Here is a 19,784-nt window from a genome sequence, read left to right as displayed (position 1 = left end):
TTTATTTTTTGCGTTGTACTTTTGCTCAAAAGCTTTGCTTCAACTGTACTTACCATCCCCAGAAGAGTGTGAGTGCTGTACAGGGAGTACAACTAGCCTCCTCACCTCCACCCCTGCCCCACACCTGACAGAGCAAATGTTAATCCAATTAAAGTTACTTTAAACTTCAACCAAACATAACGAAAGAGATAAAAAAAAGGTGGCGAAAGAGACGGTGAGCTTGGAAAAAGTGTTTCCTGGCAACTTTTCACGCCATTCAGCAATCCGCAGGACCATCCTTTGGCCGCCGATTTCGATCGAAACGAGCAAAGCGGGCAACTCGGAAGCTCTCGAGTGGCATGTGTCCACTCACCGGTGACTTTTGTGCTAACACTAGCTAATAGTGCTTAAGCTTAATGTGTGAGAAGATTTCTCCGCACACACAAAAAAGACTTCCTCCAACGCTCGTGACGCTGGTTGCAAGGAGCAACTTCTGACAGCTCATCGATAAAAGGGCAGCCAATAAAGTTCGACGATGCAAACTCGATTGGCCCAAGTTGGACCCTAGGATCAGCTAATGCACATACACACACACATTTGAGAGGTTAAGAGTGAGTGGAGAAAAACGAGAGAAAAAATCTATTAAAATAAACGTACAGTTTGACAAGTGTTAATGTCTCTTTTTCTGTGCAAAAAAAAAAAAACCTTTATCGCAAGCTGGATTTTGTGACCGAAGATTAAGCTTATGCAACCACTGAACACATACTAGCAATTATAACAAGCACCTCTCGAACGACCCTTGACAATAGCAATGCACTCAGCAGTGCAGTGTGCAGCTGGATGACACTTGAGGAACTTAAAAGGTAAAAGGTTACGAACAACTTGCCATCAAATCAACAGAAGAACTGCGTCCCATTCTACCTCTCAACGTAAGAGCTGTACGTAGCTGCCGAACAAAGACACTGGGAATGGTAATGCATCAAGGGTGAGCCATATAAATTACGTTAGATTCATTGCATTCTCATACGTGGGTTGGCCTTAACAAGGAGAGCAACCATCCCTGGAGGAGTGCACTTTTACCCTGTTTTCTTTCGTCAATATTACAGCCCTTAAATATGGCTTCGGTTTTCTTCCAATCGATGTACGATGGACGTCTTTTGTGTGCGGAGTGTACATGCAAAGCACTCGGGTAGAGAGGTTATGCTGCATTGTTGTAGTATCTACATGAAATGCCAATTTTACAATGCTTTTTGTGACAAACTGACGATAGAAATTAGCCGCTAGATTACAGTGACTGACCAAATAAAGCAATGAGCTGGATTGCTGTAATAATGTTTATTTTATCATCCAATTATTGTTATAAATATATTTTAGAATTATTGTATATTTACAATCAATTATATATATTTATAAATTCATAATTTTCCTCCATATTTGTGCTACGACAACTTATTAGATTATCTTATTGTTAACATTCAAACTAGAGTTAACATCCCTAGATCGACGACTATTATCACCAAAATTGACAAGTAATAGAGCCCTCGACTTATACGAATCAGTCGAGAGATTAAAATCAAAATGATCAATCCAGTTGTTAAGCTGCTTTGCCGTTGATAATACAGGATCGTTAGTTACATAAAATGTGCATCTAGGTACAGTACTGAGTAAATTGCGCGATTGAAGTGTTCGAGCAGGTTCATAAATGTTATGCTTTCCTTATAGAGAATATGCATACTATTCATTCTTCAACAATTTGCTGACAAACAATCTTTGATTAACTGTATGACGATGTTCAAGCGTTTGAAGTCCTAATAACAAACAACGGTCCCTATAGCTTGGTATAACATTAACTCCTCTCAAACGTGAAATATTCATAGCTAGTCTAGTAAACCTGCGTTGAACAGATTCCAACTTCTTTACCCGACTAGCACTTGCGGAAACCAAATCATAGAACAATACTCAATTCTTTAACGAACGAAACAAACATAGCGTGATTTTAGGCAAAATAGGTCAAAGCCTTCGCGGATTTGACGATAAATGAACCCTAATAATTTATAAGCCTTGCTAACAATATTGTCAATGTGCCTTAGTCAAAAGTTAATAATGAATCACACACATGTTGCCGGCGAAGTAACGTCCTACCTGCCAAAGAATAATCGAATTCAATTGGATGCTTTAATCTGTGAAGCATTATTGTGAAGCATTTGTCAATTGCGAGATCAAGATCATTATCAAAGCACCAATAATTAAAAGAGCATATAAACTGTTGTAATACATGACAATCATTCTGAGTTTTGACAGGCTTCTTCTTCTTCTTCTTTGACTCAACAGCCGTTGTCGGTCAAGGCCTGCCTTTACCTCTTGTGGGTTTGGCTTTCAGTGACTAATTAATTTCCCCCCATAGCAGGATAGTCAGTCCTACGTATGGCGGCACGGTCTATTTGGGGCTTGAACCCATGACGGGCATGTTGTTAAGTCGTACGAGTTGACGACTGTACTACGAGACCGGCCTATGACAGGCATGAACAGTTTAACATCATCAGCATACATTAGACAAGAATTGGGTGGAACACAAGCGATAACATGATGATAACATCAAAAAGTAGCAGAAATATACAAACAACATAAATAGCTATGATTAGAGATACATTCAAAATACTTTCTATAAAACTATCTCTAATGCTCATATTGTCTTTGAAAATCGATAAACTAAAAATAAATTGAAGACCCTCAACACAACTAGAAACGACGCGTCTTGTCATAAATACGAAGCATGAAACACGCTGTAAGAAAATCTAACCTTTCAAAGCTCCCACGCTCAATGAAAAGGTCAAACGAAACTTTATCCCATCACCGAACGATTCAATACGAATGGGAACGATATCTTCAATCTAACATTAATAGTACGTCAACCGTCAAATGTAAGTAAAGCGCATCCTCACCACCGCAACACCGCAAAGCAACACACAGTGCGAGTTTTCCACCCAACGGCAATGTGGTTCCACAGAAATTGTCCCAACACATGCAGCAGTAGCAGCAGCAGCAGCTACAATCTCTGAACGTGGTTTTTCGTGGAATTAGTCCACCAAGCTGACATCAGTTAACAACTCACAATCCCCCCGCACCCATGTGTACCATCATCATGATTGTGCTCGAGCATCAAACGCAACCAATCAATGATGCGCTGCAGAGAAAATTGATTTCCGCCTTCCAGGGAATACAAATTTATGTTCTGAAGAAAGAAAAATAAGTAGTTTTTTTTCGTTTAGTGGAAATGGCTTATCTTTTTTTAGATGAGGTCTTGAATTTCAAGCATTGCTGGCGTACTGTATCCGAACGCGCCTCACTTTTGCATAAAGTGGCTAATGGAAAACACTGTCCGTGGTGTGCACACGGTGCACACCAATGAATAATCGATCGAAATCATCACCATAAATAGTGAGCAATGTGGCCAGCAAGCAAGAAAGCAAAAAACAGGCGCGAAACATAAAACTGCTGCCAATAAATGCATTCGAACAGAAACATTCATTTTAACTTGCACCAGTGTGCCTAGTTTTGCTCGAGTTCGTTTTGTAGCCGTCTACTACTATCGCTAGACGGTTGCAGTATTTCGTAGGTGGAAAAGAAACAAGCGATACGAGGGGAAAAGAAATGCACCAACGAAAGAAAACTTATCTATTTCCACCCCGAAGACTATTTCCCAACCGTGGCCGCATACATCAAAGGTTAGTAGTAGTGGCAACTTTTTCAATCAATTTCTTCCCGTCTCCGGTTGCCGCCCTTGCAATGTCTACTTGCTTCGAAGCCATCATTTCAAATGCATTGGCTTCTAGCGGAATGGGTGCAGGAGCACCTACCTCAATCGACTGGAAAATAAGGCCGCTAGAGAATTGAAAAATAATAATAATCTCGAAATGACTAGTCGTGGTTTTTTCCCTCCTTTTTTTGGCCCCCTTTTTGCCGACATTTTCAACCGGCAAAAAGTGTTGCCTGATTGTTAGGATTGGCAGCGTCGAGATACATTCCACAGCAAACAGCAAAGGAAGAGCATCGGACCATCTTCAGTGTTGGCGGTCGTATAAGAAGAGCTAGGTTTGTCGGAATCGCGATAAGGCAGTGGTGCTACCTAACCCGGGCAAAAGTGGGATGCTGAATTTAATTACTGAACGTGCAACTTTATATCAAAGAATTTAAGTGTACTGTTTTAGCCCACGTTTACCCTCCGTTTGCTTCTCAATCAATCGTATCGATTTGGAAAAGAGCAAGCAAAGGCACTGCAGTTTGCTAACTTTTCAGCTTTTCCGAAATTATTTCACATTGCGGGCGAAACGGCTAAAAAGCTAAAGAGCCGGGAAAGAGCTTCCATCCAACGAGACAACGAAAACTTTGTCCAGGAGGAAGTGAGTAGCACTTAAACAAAAAAGTAAAAGCTTCGTAGTCATTTTGAAGTATTTTTGTGATTGTGTGTTTTTCGGTTCCTTTCCACGAATCCTTATCAAAGATTGAAAAGCACACACACTCACACACAAACACCCAAACTCGTCCATCAGTGTGACGTGATAAGTTTTGCTCCGACCAACCCGTGTCGTGTTCGCTTCGGGGCTGTGTGGGAGCTGTGTTTACCGCACAAAAACACATGTCAACATTTCCAGAACTTTTGTATAGGGCGATTGAATGGGTGGTTTCGTATCACAGTAAACGAGTTGCAATCACTGTGGGCAAAAACTCACCATTCGCTTGGGAGGAAATAGTTTCAAGCTGTCTAACAGTTTTTGTACTGCTATTCAAGGGAATAGGAAATACTGTGATGTGGTTTTTCAGTATGCGTATGGTAGCGATAACATAATCAAGTGCACGTTTAGTGATAAGTTAATTCCGTAAATTTATTTACACAGCACAGTGCTTCAAAGGAAATCAATTTGGCTAGTAAATCATTTTGCCCTTGACCCTCCCATTCATTGCTAGTTCTATGAAAAGTGACATATTTTACATTTCAATGCCAAAGGAAAAAAAATCGAGTGTTATACACCTCAAATAAGTCTTCATAGATCCTTTGTTATAAGGATCTTTGAATCTATTACAACTGATCATCTTCCAAGGAAAGACCAATGAACTCTACTGGAGTCTACTACGAGACTTGGGCCAGTGGACCAACCACATAAAGCAAGGTAGTGACTTGCTCCAGGGGCAATCAATTAAATTGGCGAATTAGTAGGAATCTTCTTCTTCTTTGGCTTAACAACCATTGTCGGTCAAGGCCTACCTGTACCACTTGTGGGCTTGTCTTTCAGTGACTTATGGATTACCCCCAGAGCAGGATTTTTAGTCCTATGTATGGGGACACGGTCCATTCGAGGCTTGAACCCATGACGAGCATGTTGTTAAGTCATATGAGTTGTCGACTGAACTACGAGACCGGTCTGAGCTTGTAGGAATAATCTTGGAAAATGACTGTTTGAGACATACCTAACCTAGAATAGAAATATGCGTCAGTGTGTCTATTCGTCAGCATGTTAAAAATGAATTGATGGTCAGTAGAATGAAGAGGAAATACCTTTCCAGCTTCTTGGATACCTCGCTTTGAGATGCCACTATTGAAATCTGCAGACAACAGACCTATGTTCTCCAGGTTCTGCATTCTAGGAAACAACTTCAAGTAGAGAATTCAATCACAAGCTGGAATGAATAGCACATCAGAGGCATGTTATCAAGAAGCCAAGGTCAAACTTAGCCAAGAGAGTCGAAAGCCCGGAAGAGGATCACTGCAAAGTACGAGTCAGGATTATGTGGAACAAGAGCTACCGGAGATACAATACTTATAAAGATACGAAACTGCACCACAGGAATAGGAGCTACATGGAAAACCATTAATACCCTGACCAAGTCGGCACGATGAGTTTAATTCTGAGCACGGCAAAATAAACCTGTGATAGGAGATGATAAGAAACGACACTGAAGTTATCGTGTTCATCGGAATTGATTGGTCCTGGTGTGGTGTACAATTGACAAATACATAATGTGGAGAGAATGTTCAACCATCAATACTGCTTGCAAATATTAATACTATCTTAACATCTATTAACGATCGGAATATTTGTGTTATTTATTTATTTATCTGTTTATTCATTTGCCTGAGCTGCGTTGTTTGTTGTTCTAATATGGTTATCATCGGTCTTATCCGATAAAAAGACTCATCGTGATTCAAATTATCTCTCATCCACAAACGTGACCTTTGAATCTGCACCTCCAACGAACGCCACACAACCATCTGTAACGCCAACATTTCAGCCTCTCTTTATCGAAATTTTCCCGGAACAATCTTTACTGCAAACGTCCGCAACATTTTGCTGCTTGAGCTGGTGCAGGATTTTCAAACAAGAATTTTCACACCATCGCCGCAAGGGACACCAATTAATCGTTGAAAATGTTTCCGACCCGATTGAACTTTTCAAGAGCCCGCTCAATTTTAAACATTTCACACACACACAAATGCACAGCAACAGCTTGGCATTACGCACGTTTGCACATGGCACGGTTTCGACCCGCAAGCATAATCCATCACGCCGAGGCTGTGTTGCGTTTTATTTTCGCACTTACATCAAAACAAAAGGTTTCATTGTCAGCCGATGAAGCACGGGAAAAGCCCGCATCAACAACTTTACTTTTTGTTCAGTGTTGTGATGTACAAAACCAAACCAGAACAAGAAAAAAAGAGGAGACAAGCGAAACAATCATAACACGCGTCAAAAGTTTTCCCATTTGCTGTAACGCTCATTAGATCAACACTAACATCGGTGGAAACATTAATTGCTCGCTGGACGTGCGGGCCGGAGGTGAGCAAAGTTTAAATGAAACCGAAAGCAACGGACGGCACCGCATGCACGGCAAAGCATCCGCGGCCTGTCACTGCAGCATCAAGCGGCGTGTACCGGCACACCGAGTGGCGCCAGCCACCTACTAATTGCATGCCGCACTCCCTGTACTCTTTGGATTTTTTTTCATCTCTTTTTGCCTTTACCATCAGGGCCATGCGCTGGCGCAAACGGTGGATCGCTCAAATGGTCGTGAACAAAGTGGGGAGGGTAAAAATTAACGCAAGCATCCCCGCGGGATGGACTGGCAATGCTGGGTTTTCTTTTCCTACCTTTTTTTTCGTTTCTCAAACTGTCAGAACCAGTACGCGCTACGATGGACGCTTAAAAATGGCGCCTTTACCCACAGCGGCAGAGTAAAAAGTTCACTTTAATTAATGTTCAACTCGGACATAAATGAAAGCAACGATCACCGGACCAAGCTCCGGATGAGAAAGCAGCAGGTTAAAAGGAAAAAAAACTGAAGTAAACTGTTTTTTTTTTCACAGCGAACAGGGGCAAGGCTTGAGAATTCATGGAACCCAACGGAAATGGCCGAAGGTTAAATGACGCCAAGAAGCCCGAGCTGCATCATGGTGGATCGCGATTTTCGCTTTGTTTTGTGTTCAAGATGCAGTTTCTTTTACTTGGGTTTGGTTTTCTTTAATTTTCAGGATAGTTTACAAGTAATTTCAAACTTTTGCGGCAACAAACGCGATTGGTTTGAATAAAGTGTGAAGGAAGGTTAATAATGCTTCTCCAGTTAATTAAGGACCGAAGTTTTGAGAAGTTGTCGTTAAAATGACACCACAAGATAAAGTGTTTTCTGAAGAATCTTTACATTCTTGTGGATGTTTGTATGTGCGGAACGGCTCACCTCTGGATATTGAACTACGAAAGATATAATAATTTGATATCCATGGCAGTTGAGTAATTCTAGTTTCGAGCATCAACTGCGACTCATGATGAGCTCAAGATCTTATCATGTTCTTTTGTAGTGAGATCATATCTTGCCATCACGTACAAAGTACATTGAGAGCGGTATTGACCTGCTTGGCCCTGCGAATGTTATCAACTAAGATTGAAACTTGAAATGGTACATTACAAGGAACAATCAAGGATTCAATTCAGTAACCAAATTTGAGATCTAATCAACCTGAAATAGAGCAATTCGTCAGAGTTCCAGAGTCTATTAAAATTGAATTAATAATTCGAGTACCATGTTTTTCACAAGGTCTGTTGTTTTTAACCATATCTTACAAAATTGTTACAAAATTCAGAGTACAGAGTATTGCACGTTTTCTAAAATTTTCTTGGCTTTTTGTGATTGAGATACCCAAAACAGACGACTATGCAATGGAACTGGCTCTGGATGTCTGAAAGACTATGGGTCGTTTGCTACCAACCAAGTGTAATCATACAATCATGTCTAAACCACCAGTTTTGGTAAATATGGCTGACACCCACATCATAGATCTGACGCTCTTCTTTGTACCTTAATCGTATAAAATAGTTATTCAAGCATCAGAGAGCCTTACAATTCTATATTGAACAGGCCAAGAAGGATACAATAAGGCCCAGCAGGCTTAAATACACCTTTGTTTAATGAAATCTGTCTCATTCTGCCTGCACAATGTTGGTTTCATCTACCGACATGGACAAACATACAGATGTGCCAAATGAACCAGAACCGTACTGTTCATTCAGTCCACGTGAAAAACTGAATGAACTGATTCACAAGAGAAGAATGCTATGGATCTTTTAATGCATAAACATTAAAAAAAATCATGAAAATGAGTTCAATAATTCATGATCATCTCTTTCTACGGGCAAATGATAGATTGACAATATTGGTTTGCTTTCCATGTGATCAGACCAATGGATTAATCGGTATTTCTACTAATTTTCAAAAAGCGTACTGAGTCGCAGACTTTATAGGTATTGCTGTTTGCAAAAGAACAAAAGAACCCAAATCACGTTCACAGCAATGAACGACTCGGTTCACTCACGTTCTCTTAAAAGAACCTAAATGCCCACCTTTAGGACAAACATAGGGCCGGTCTGGTGGTACAGTCGTCAACTCGTACGACTTAATAACATGCCCGTCATGGGTTCAAGCCCTGAATAGACCGTGCCCCCGTACGTAGGACTGACTATCCTGCTATGGTAAGTATGAAGGTATGAAGTATGAAGAAGAAGAAGAAGAAGAAGAAGAAGAAGGACAAACATACAAAAGAAACATATTTGTTAAAATGGACGGATCGAATCGAGAAGTATTTTTAGGTGACATTAAACACGCTAAGAGATATAACCGTCCTGTCGATCTCTTAGAGTACATAGAGTAAGTAATCTCGTGGAATAAATTAGATACAAATTTATGATACACGACGTCCGTTACATTGACATTTCATGCATCATTAACTCAGTAAACTTGTACAATAATTTCGCAGCCAACATTTGCAAAACCTTTGTGCTTTAAGTGCACGTGGTTCTCTAAACTGATACTCAACGTACTAAACGACGCCGTGCCAAAGGCAATAGCTCACAGTATGACACCTCCACCACTTTACATGCAAACTTTCACACATTTTCAGCATTACCGCTTCCGTTGTGTTAGTAAAAAATCACCTTACGACCATCTTTTTTTTTTTTTAGTTTCCTGGCAGAGTTTTGCCCCTTTTTACCGAACTTAAGTGCAAAAATTGAATCGACTTTCAACTGTCTGGAACAATATCCAGAATTGCTCCACACTGTGCACCAGCGGGGGCCACAAAACTCGCCCGGATACTATGTGCACCTCTGTAACTTCTGCTCTCGCTCCCTCTAAATGTGTATGTTCCGCTTCCCCTTTTAAGACCAGTGCCAACGAACCAGTTCCTAAGCGTTTTAAAAATGAGCAGCGAGAATGGCAAACTTTCCCCGTGATGTAGATCGTGTCACACTCTCGTTTTGTGTGTGTGTGTGCCTGTGTTTGGAGCTGAAAATGGTCTAACTTGTGGTGCACACTGAGCAAGCTTGACGCTCGGAGAAATATTGCATGTCCTTAGGGAGCCCACCAAAAACACCCGCCCTCAAGGAAGCAGCAAAAGGGACCCAAATTTATGAACCTGCCATACCACTTTGGGGGTCCTTTAAAACCTTAAACCATTTTTACGCTTCACGGAAAGCAAAATTTTGCTGGGGAATTTTACGCCAGCGCAAGAAACAGCCAGCGAGGGTGACTGCATTAATGGTCGTACCTTTTACGGAAGTAGACAACAACAAAAAACACTCGATCTGATGTAAAGTTTTCGTTTTTTTATACGACTTTGTAGTTGTTGTTTTTTTCCTTTGCTTCCTTCATTAAAACAAAACGCTTACTTACCAAAGTTCACCCCTAGCAGGAGAAGGTGGAGAGCGGTGGCGCCGACCAGAATCGGTATTATCCTTAACGTCATGGTGCTGTTTCGGTCGCTATCGTCCTTGCTGCCGTCATTAAAAGCAAAGGGACACTGCCGACGTTTGTTTTGTTTGTGTCTTGCTCCTCTCTTTGCTCGTTCACGATGTTCTGTTTTTTTTTTTATATTAGTTAAAGCTTCCGCAAAACAAAGCAAGAAAAAAACGATGACGACGTTCCTTATTCAAACGGTTCAACCAGAGGATCCTTTCCTTCTAGCCGTCATTACACACCGGAGAATGTGCGCAGCCCGCCGCAACGAATGCAAACAACAAATAAATCAACTCAGCAACCCGCCCGCTAGCAGGGTGACCAGCTGCACCGGGGATTTAAAATCAGCTGAGTTGTTCGCTCTCTTTCTTTCTCTCTCTCGCTCTCTCACACACTCTATGAAGAATGAAGATTCTAGTTTAAAATTCCCCCTTTTCACGGGGCACAACAGCATTCAAGCTTAAGTGTGAAATAAATCGCACTGCACACAACGCTAGCAAATATGCAAAGCTTCACACACTCCCTCCTGCCCTCCCAGAGGCCTTTCCCCACTAACACACACACACACACTTCTCACTAGAGATACAGAATGCACTTTCTTTATGCTTTTCGCACAACCGACGAAACACCGGGACACCTTTCACCTTCCGATTTTCCAAACGCTTCCGCTGTGCCGGTTTTTCACAGCAGACCGAGGGTGAAAATCCTTCTTTTGTGAAACTTTTTTTCCCACCTGGGGTGGAGGGAGGGTGCTTGGAACGGGAGTGGGGAGATGCACACAACTCTATCACACACACACGGTCACACCTTCTTCTTTTCCTTAACGACTCACCACCGGCCTACATTGCCAAGCGGAGCAGCAACACACGATTGCAATCGGTGGCTGCTTGGATAGGCTTGGCACGTTCGCGCCGGTTTACTTCTTTTTTTTAACACACACACAAACTCTGTGGAGAAATCACACGTGGATATATGTTTATCGAGGAATGGAATGCATTCGTCCTGTGTGTGTCTTGTGTGAAGGAGAGAAAGAGAGAGAGAGAAGAGTGAGAAGAAAGGATGAAAAATGCGAGATAGCAAACTATAAAGTTAGAGATCCTGTGCTCTGCGGGAAAAACACGTTCCTCTTGAAATGCTGGCAGCAGCGTGAAAAATGCATACGACGAGAAGCTTCTTTCGCTTTTGTTGCGCTTCACCGCGGCCAGGAAATTCGTAGCCTGTGCTTTTGGTGCAAAATTCATTTAATTTACTCATCCATCTCTCGGCTGCACACATGTGGGGCCGAAACAGCCCGAGCATTCCGGGTCATAAGGTAAAAGGTGGATCGTGATTATAATGCTTCCTTCCTGGGCAGAGACACACGTACACAAAATAGACACACACATACATATAATTTCGGGCATTTTAAATGTATGCAACGGGCTTATTGCTCGGGCTGTGTGGGGAATAATATAATTTAAAAACTGTGCCTTTTCCTCGTGCTTTGTCTGATTTTGAGCGTATTTTCTTTTAATTTATCTGCACCTGCAACTGTTCCCTCCCTGCTTAAATGTCTCGATAGCTGTGGCAGCACAATGAAAGCTATCTTTAGACTGCCCAAAATCAAGCAGAAGAACAAGACACAGCGTCAGTGAATGGTAATGAAATTGAATGTCATAAAAGGTATCAACGGTGGTTTGGTGCTTTGATCTATTTGAACGATTTTTCTGCCCGTTTTTTTTTTCACCCACCACTCGCATTCAGTTTCATTGATCCTACCCGGAAGAAAAAGGTCGTTGCTTTTGTACGCTTTTTTGTCTGTCGTTTGCTTCCACCAAAACCAAAAACCAAAAAGCCTTCGGTGAGCTTTCCACGCGACACAGCAACCAAGAGGCGGTGGAGATTTCCGCACACGCACGCACACAATGTCTTTACGATACGACTGCCCTCCCTGGGACGGAAGTGGGATTTGAGCAGGACACAGGCAGCACCGGGTTTAGTGTGTGTTTGTGTGTGTGTGTACGCGCTTTGTGTTATTTGTTCACCGTTGGGAGTAAAAACTTCGTTTGCCGGCCGTTTTTAGTATCCGCTTGCGGAAAATGGGATCGCAATGTCTTTATGGTTGATTTTTGGTGGAAGTAAACATACACACACACACAAAGCCACGCACTACACCATTCACGTGAGAGAGAAAGAGAGAAAGACGTGGAAAAACCGTGGAAAATCGTATACACACAGTCCACCAACAACCACCCGGACGGCCCGAATGAGACAACTCCACGGGGAGCCCGAGATGATGGCTTTAATAACGGCACCGTAGATGAGGATGCTGACGATGAGAATGATGATGATGATGATGATCTTATCCTTCCCTTGGTTGTAGTTTTGTTTAGTTTTGGACCACTTTTACCACCCACACCACTGTTCTCATCGGTCACGGTCGATATAACACTTCCATTTCCAAATCAATTCGTATGTGTTCCGGCTCGTGTGTGTGTGTTTGTGTATGTTTCCCGGTTGGGAAAACACGCCGGTACGGAATGTCACATTTGCTGCTTATTATTACCGGGCAACCACAATCGTTCACCGCGTTCACCAACGACAACAACACCAGTGCTGGGAGAATGGTTCAGCTGTTTCCGTAACCGACGCTGCGTACGCGTGCCTCATCTCGCGATGGCTTTCTGGCGCAAACTGACGAGCACGAATGGTTGGCCCCGTAACCGAAGACGGAGATGATGGCTACGAAACTCAATGGTTGTGCCTCTCCTCCCCGGCACATGGTCGGTGGGCGCATGCTCTTTGGCGCGCACTTCCACCGCTGTCACAGTTAGCAGGCAGATGGGACAATGTAAAATCGAGGATTTGTGTGTGATTTTCAAATAAAAATTCCAAATTTTATTAAATTAAATTAAACTGCTTAGACAGGAATTTGAAAACTTGGCTATTTATCCCGTTTTGAACTAGTAATGGTTAAATAAATCAATCCAGAAATCAAACAATAACGATTTATTGAGTTTAAAAGCTGTTTAAGTGCACTACATTAGTTTTTTATTTCATATTTTTTACATATTTTAAAGCATCACTTAAACATAATTTAAACAAATTTGACGCAACATACCGAACACCAAACACACGTGTGCGACAGCAACGGTTTATTTGAAATTGTTTCATGAAACGTTTGTCAGCGCCACGGCGGACAGTAGCGCAACTACACCGGCTCTTTGCTCTCACTTTCTCACTTCTCAGCGAAATCTTCTCACCCATTGCCAGCAGCTCTCTCACTACTGTAGCAGCTCGCTTTGAATGCAACCAATGACTAGACAAAAACGCTGTGAAAATAAATTGAAATCAAAATTCTAAAAATGATTTAAAAATATTATTTATAAATTGTCGCTTGTTTTCGATTAACACCTGCTTGAATGCATATCATTAGCATCACCACACCAGTATCGCATCGAACGTATTTCCGGTTCTACAAGCGTGACCAAAACACAACAGGCTGCGTAACATTCCTTTATCAATCAAAACCACCCAATGTATGCAAGGAAGATGCAAATGAGGCGCTCAGCTCGAGCACGTGTAGCAAGCTCCCTCCACGTGCTCGATGCATACCTGGCGGCCAGGTGGTGCTGCGCAGTTCCATCCAGTTCCAGCGATGGCAACACTGGCCCCAATCGTCCCACTATCGACGGAGCGAGAACGTCAGCACAGTTGATGCTTTTGCTTTTTTATTCCCAATAGCGATCGCTCGCTTTGCTCACCAGAGACAGGCACCTCTATCTTGTTACTATCTGATGCGGTCGTTTAGAAGCGGGGCCAATCTATCACACGAGCTCCTTTCCGTTCCCCGGTTCCCTGCAGTTCCTGTGCGGCTGCACGTTGCACTCGTCCCGGTGTGGGCCGTAGTTTCGATAGTTTAGCTGGACACCGGAACAAAGCAGGTTCAGTTGTACTTTTACTTTCGTGCCGTGTGGACGCGAAATTCCCGAGGCTCTAGTTGGAAGGAAAGGATCGCTTGTTTGCAGTGAAGTTCTAATCATTGAAAGAAAAGATTAACCGCTTGTTTTGTGCAGTGAAGGAAAGTGAAAGAAAACCTTAACGATGTACCGTTTGCAGCAAGAATTGGATAAGGTAATTTGGTGGAATTTCTCTTCCAGATAATAAGACCATTTAAAGGTACGAAAAAGCGTGAAAGTGAAAATGCAGTTTTTAGCTATATTTATTTACCATAATATTGAAATAATGAGGTTTGTGCTTCAAGCAGTAGTGAAACAAATGCTCAATAGAAAGAACTCATTTTATGCTTTTAATTTCAAACATATTTGGTCGTTATTATCAAATTTTTAAATGGATGTTTAAGTGAAACTATTAATGAAAGACCATCAAAATTGTTTAAATAGTTTTACACTACCATCCATGATGCTTTTCCATCATGCAACAGAATTGCTTTGCATGTGGAGGCTTTTAGCCATTTTTTCATTTTTATTTTGACACTATCTTCAACCACTCCTTAGTGAAAAATCGATTTTTTTTAAACATTCTTAACACTCCAAAATTGGCCCTTAATCATAACACGTCAATCAACCCTTCCTATGCCCTTACCATCTGACACGTAAGCTTCCGGGGGGAGGGGATTGAGAGGCAACCACTTAAAACAAACACAACTCAAATAAGTAGCAACAAGTAGCAAAACAACGACCGCAACAACAAGCAACATCCCTTCTCCTATTATCAGCAGCATCCTTAAGCATCGTAACAAATCACTGCAAAACCGGGTCTCGGTAACTGACACCACCGCGCACCACGTGCATACTAATTGATTCTTTAATTGGTGGCTGCCCCGCCGCCCTGCGAGAGTGCTTACTGGTGTCGAAACCCTGTCACACAAACGGTCAGTTTGAATAGTGAAACGCCAAACGATAAGCCCGAATTGCGGCCTGAATCACGCGATAAACGAACACTCATAATCGGCTCAATTTTTTTCGGGTACCTCCAATTAGTGTCAGAGGACAGTGGACTTCTTTTCCCTTGCGCTCTGTGCCGTTCCCATTACCCTGTTACCTCCTTTCTACGTGCGCGATAACGCACACCACGATCGCGCAGGACAACCGCTCCGTGCGAGGGCACACACCGAGCGCCGCTTATCAGTTTGCCTGCGTGACGCCATCTAACACACAATTGACGCGTACCCATAGGAGCAGGGGGGGCGAGATCACTCGATCGTGCGATCTCTGTCGCGCTATCGCACCCGGCGGCCGTGCGGCAGGCTCTTGATTTAAATGCTTCCTTCTTGCTGCCTACCGGACACATTACCGGCTGAACGATCGTTTGGGACGGTCTGTGCAGTGTTTGTGCGTGTTTGGTGGCTGTGGTGAGCGTGTCTACCGAGACGAATAGTGCAGTGAAAAACGCTTAACAAACGCCCAGTTTAGTACGAAAAGGGGGGAAAAAGCTCACCATGTACGGACGTCAGGAATCGCAAGGGGTAAGCGTAAATTGGAGCACGCACTGGAATGCGTCAGAAGTTTCCCGATCCATCGCGTGAACTGATAACGCGTGAACCGAAGACGCACTTAAAATCACTACGCAAAGTCCAATACCGTTGAGAGGGAGAGATTTCGCTTTCGATTGCAAAACTACCGTTCAACCGTGTACGTTTGTGTGTGACATTAACCCCACTAATGATCGATCGATCGATGGGGGAAATAATTGCAAAAACCTTGGGAAAACCCTCCACTACACCGGTGGCCCGCAGACTCTCACCAGCAAACCAGTTGCTTTCGTACTTTAGCATAATTAAAGCGACCCCCTCGCTTAACCGTTAACTCCCTCCCTCCTCTGCTTTTATGTTTCAAGCTACCAATGACAAGTGTAATACACCCGGTAGCAACACAATGCAATCAAAGGTTTGCTTTGTTCTTTACGATTCCGCATTATCTGGAGGGCATTGCAGAATGTGTCAATTCCTGTGGACACTCGCGCTGCAATCACCGGTCAATGTCAAACAGTGATGGTGCTGTTCGATGATGTATGTGAACTGGTTTTGTTGCAAGAAAGATATCCCCTCCAGCGCTGTATCGGACTCCAACTAGTGATGGGAAAAAGAACCGAGAAAAAGGAGTGGAGCGAATCCGTTCCCTTCTCGAAAAAAGCGGAACTACTCCAACAGGTTTTGTTTAAGTTGATTGATAAGATATGTTTAGTCAGTGTAAAATATACGAATTTTATAGGCACGATGGTTTCTTCAGCTCCGTGAGAGTTAGATTCCCATTTGAACGGTCCCATCGTAGCAAAGAGCTATTTTCCGGTTGCGTGTTGCTATGATTTGGATTATTAATGACGAGATGATCGCACGTAGCTCTTTAATCGAAGAATAATAAGTGACGATCTAGCAATTTTTTGGAGAGTCGTTCTAATAGCGCAGTGATTTTTCATAGGATCTTGAGGACATAATTTGGAACATCGTGAAACTGGGTGATATTTGAAGAAATTATTAACAGCAAGTTATAAACGATTTTCGATGAGCGAGATATGAAGTGATCGTTCTCAGGACCTTATGTAGAATTTGTTGGAGGTCGTTCAAAAGAACGATATATGAAGCGATCGATCTAAACTACTTCTGAATCATTTTTGGAGCGTCGTACGTGTTCTCATTCGCAGGCTCGATCATCTGAGAAATATTTGTAGTAATGATGCTCAGGGACTTTTGAAACTCTTTTTCATTCACTGAAATGACATTTGGAACAATCGATCTAAAAAGCTTTGCAACGATTTTTTTTGTATCGCCGTAGGCTTTCAATATTAGAGCGATCTATGTAGAGAAGTTCTGAATGACATGCACAACGTCGTTCATGGAAATGATATTTCGGAAAAATATTGCCAACAGTTGATAAACGATTTTTGGACCGATCTTTCACATGAACTTTTGAACAATATTTGGAATGTTGTTAATAACGACATTTGAACGATTTTTAGGACGCCATAGGAAGGAAGAAGCGGAGCGAAGAGCGAAGAGCGAAGAGGAGCGAATTTGTATAAGCCTGATGACGTTCACTTCGCTTCAGAAGCGGATCCGCACCCAATAGTTCACTCATAACCTCCCATCACTAGTATCAACTTCGATACATCGCTTCGAACCGCACTCTACAATGTACACGATCGAGTGCGATCGCTTCCTTTTTTATAGGAGTTTTTCGCCTTCTCTCTCTCTCTCTCTCTCTCGCTCTCTCTCTGCGTGCGATAAGAACAAAACACAAACATGACGACACACAGCCAAGACAGTCCCCGAACAAAGCTTCATCTTTCCCTAAAACCCCACCCGACGTCATCACGGGGGCAATCTTGGGCGATTGTTTCATCATCATGCACGACCCTCCGAACGCGAGCGGAGAAAACGAAGTAAACAAAAAACATACGGAAACGCGCCATTACTGTCCGTTAGCCCGCAGTCAGCGGGAAATCCGACACCCCGCGTGCTCGAGATCTAATTCCTTTCCACAAGACGGCTGACGGGGTGAAGGGGCTCGTTATAAAGCGATCGCCACCGGTGCGATTCGCGCTCAGTACCTTACAATCCTTCCATCCTTCAACTGCGCAGTGCTGTGTGTCTGCCGAAGCTAACGAGTAGTTTTACACCCCTTTTTTTGGCACATCTAGCCCACCCTGAAGGAAGGTGGCTCCTACATTATGGAAGGACACGATGCGGCCGAAGCGAAGAACGTCTGCCTGATCTTCTCGCCCGAGCAGGAGGAGGCGGGCGCACTGGCCAAGATGCTGCGCATCTTCGACGACCACCGGGTGAACCTGCTGCACATTGAGTCGCGTTCGTCGACCCGCGGCCCGGGCTACGAGTTTATGGTCGAGTGTGACGGCAAGCGCGGCACGCTCGGGCCGGCCATCGAGGCGATCCGCGAGAAGAGCAACTACTTCAACATCATCTCGCGCGACTACAAGGATAACGAAGGTTGGTTTGATAGTTTGGGGTTTGGGACAAAGTTGAGCTTATTTTCTTCCTTACCCTTCCTTTTAGCCACTGTTCCGTGGTTCCCGCGGCGCATCCGCGATCTGGACCGGTTCGCCAACCAGATCCTGTCGTACGGGGCCGAGCTGGACTCGGACCATCCCGGCTTTACCGACCAGACGTATCGCGAGCGGCGCAAGTACTTTGCCGACATCGCGTTCAACTACAAGCACGGCCAACCGTTGCCGCACGTCGACTACACGCCGGAGGAGGTGAACACGTGGCGGGAGGTGTTCCGCAACCTCACCAAGCTGTACCGGACGCACGCGTGCCGCGAGCACAACCACGTGTTTCCGCTGCTGATCGAGAACTGTGGCTACCGGGAGGACAACATACCGCAGCTGGAGGATGTGTCCAACTTCCTGAAGGACTGTACCGGGTTTACGTTGCGCCCGGTCGCGGGACTGCTTTCGTCGCGCGATTTTCTCGCCGGCCTAGCGTTCCGCGTGTTCCACTCGACGCAGTACATCCGGCACCCGAGCAAGCCGCTGTACACGCCGGAACCGGACGTGTGCCACGAGCTGCTCGGCCATGCGCCGCTCTTTGCCGATCCGTCCTTCGCACAGTTCTCGCAGGAGATCGGGCTGGCGTCGCTCGGTGCACCGGATGAGTTTGTGGAGAAGCTAGCGACGGTGAGTACAGCCAAACAGTAGCAATAGACAGTAGGTGACATTTGCTGACTTATTTTTCATTCCCCTCTCCAGTGCTTCTGGTTCACGGTCGAGTACGGTATGTGCCGCCAGAACGGCGAGCTGAAGGCGTACGGGGCCGGGCTGCTGTCCTCGTTCGGCGAGCTGCAGTACTGCCTGACCGACAAGCCCGAGCTGCGCGAATTCGATCCGGCCAAGACGTGCGAGCAGAAGTACCCGATCACCGAGTACCAGCCGGTGTACTTCGTGTCGGAAAGCTTCGAGGACGCGATCCAGAAGATGATCAACTACGCGAACACGATCCCGCGCCCGTTCGGCGTCCGGTACGATCCGTACACGCAGAGCATCGAGATACTGGACTCGGTGCCGCAGATCTCCAACCTGATGCGCAACATCCACAACGAGTTCGAGGTGCTGCAGAACGCGTTCAAGAAGCTGTAGTGTAGGCCAACGCGAAGCCAACGCGCAGGTTCAGTGCAGGGAGCGAATACAGTACAACCGTTGGTACGTTTGCCTTTTTTGTTTGTTTTAAAACGATAAGTTCGTTTAAAGAATCGAATTGAAAGCGATGATGGTGTTTTTTTAATGTTATCCTTAATACTGGCCAAGAATTTTGATTTTAATTAGTAAGTTAAGAGTGAATAATAAATCACACTTTGTTCGTTAAGCACATACAGAAAAATCGTTTTAATGACCTTCCACCGTTCGCGCTATAGAGTGTAATCTTGTTCCACAAACACAAAAACGCTGATTAAAAGTGCCCCAAAATGACAATCGAAAACACGACGCCACCAGTGTACCCTTCTGACCCGTTTCGTCGATTGGCAGATTGGTACACATTGGTGTCTTGGACCAATAACACCAAACAAAACAAA

The 19,784-nt window shown here is 43.9% G+C and overlaps 2 protein-coding genes across 7 annotated transcripts in view; one reads left to right on the top strand and one right to left on the bottom strand.

The window, feature by feature from the left end:
- LOC120893400 overlaps positions 1-12,925 on the bottom strand; it is a 115,805-nt gene extending 102,880 nt beyond the window's left edge. For 2 of the 5 annotated variants that reach the window (XM_040295245.1, XM_040295249.1), the window contains exons 1-2: positions 12,803-12,925; positions 10,195-11,269 (exon numbers count right to left, since the gene is read on the bottom strand). In XM_040295245.1, the coding sequence (XP_040151179.1) occupies positions 10,195-10,267 (73 nt within the window). In that variant the 5' untranslated portion in view covers positions 10,268-11,269; positions 12,803-12,925. The remainder of the gene's footprint in view (positions 1-10,194; positions 11,270-12,802) is intronic. The other 3 variants (XM_040295246.1, XM_040295247.1, XM_040295248.1) reach the window with 3 other exon arrangements.
- A 1,257-nt stretch (positions 12,926-14,182) lies between these two features.
- LOC120895891 (protein henna) lies at positions 14,183-19,583 on the top strand. 2 transcript variants are annotated; one of them, XM_040299623.1, is made up of 4 exons: positions 14,183-14,370; positions 17,896-18,202; positions 18,269-18,891; positions 18,964-19,583. In XM_040299623.1, exons 1-4 carry the CDS (start codon positions 14,341-14,343, stop codon positions 19,348-19,350), a joined length of 1,347 nt encoding a protein of 448 aa, XP_040155557.1. In that variant the 5' UTR covers positions 14,183-14,340; the 3' UTR covers positions 19,351-19,583. The 2 variants fall into 2 exon arrangements, with proteins under 2 accessions (XP_040155557.1, XP_040155567.1); XM_040299633.1 differs by lacking the exon at positions 14,183-14,370 and adding an exon at positions 15,535-15,724.
- The last annotated feature ends 201 nt before the right edge of the window (positions 19,584-19,784 follow it).

Source organism: Anopheles arabiensis, chromosome 2, assembly GCF_016920715.1.
Source record: "Anopheles arabiensis isolate DONGOLA chromosome 2, AaraD3, whole genome shotgun sequence".
In the NCBI taxonomy this organism is placed as follows: domain Eukaryota; kingdom Metazoa; phylum Arthropoda; class Insecta; order Diptera; family Culicidae; genus Anopheles; species Anopheles arabiensis.
The sequence above is the reverse complement of the archived record's forward strand: the minus strand, read 5'-3'. Positions and strand labels throughout refer to the sequence as shown.

Excerpts from the sequence above, each read along its gene's own strand:
- LOC120895891 (XM_040299623.1), top strand. The coding sequence starts at position 14,341 with ATGTACCGTTTGCAGCAAGAATTGGATAAG. Across the intron at positions 14,371-17,895 it reads TGCAGCAAGAATTGGATAAG|CCCACCCTGAAGGAAGGTGG; the intron begins GTAATTTGGTGG and ends TGGCACATCTAG. Across the intron at positions 18,892-18,963 it reads TTGTGGAGAAGCTAGCGACG|TGCTTCTGGTTCACGGTCGA; the intron begins GTGAGTACAGCC and ends TCCCCTCTCCAG.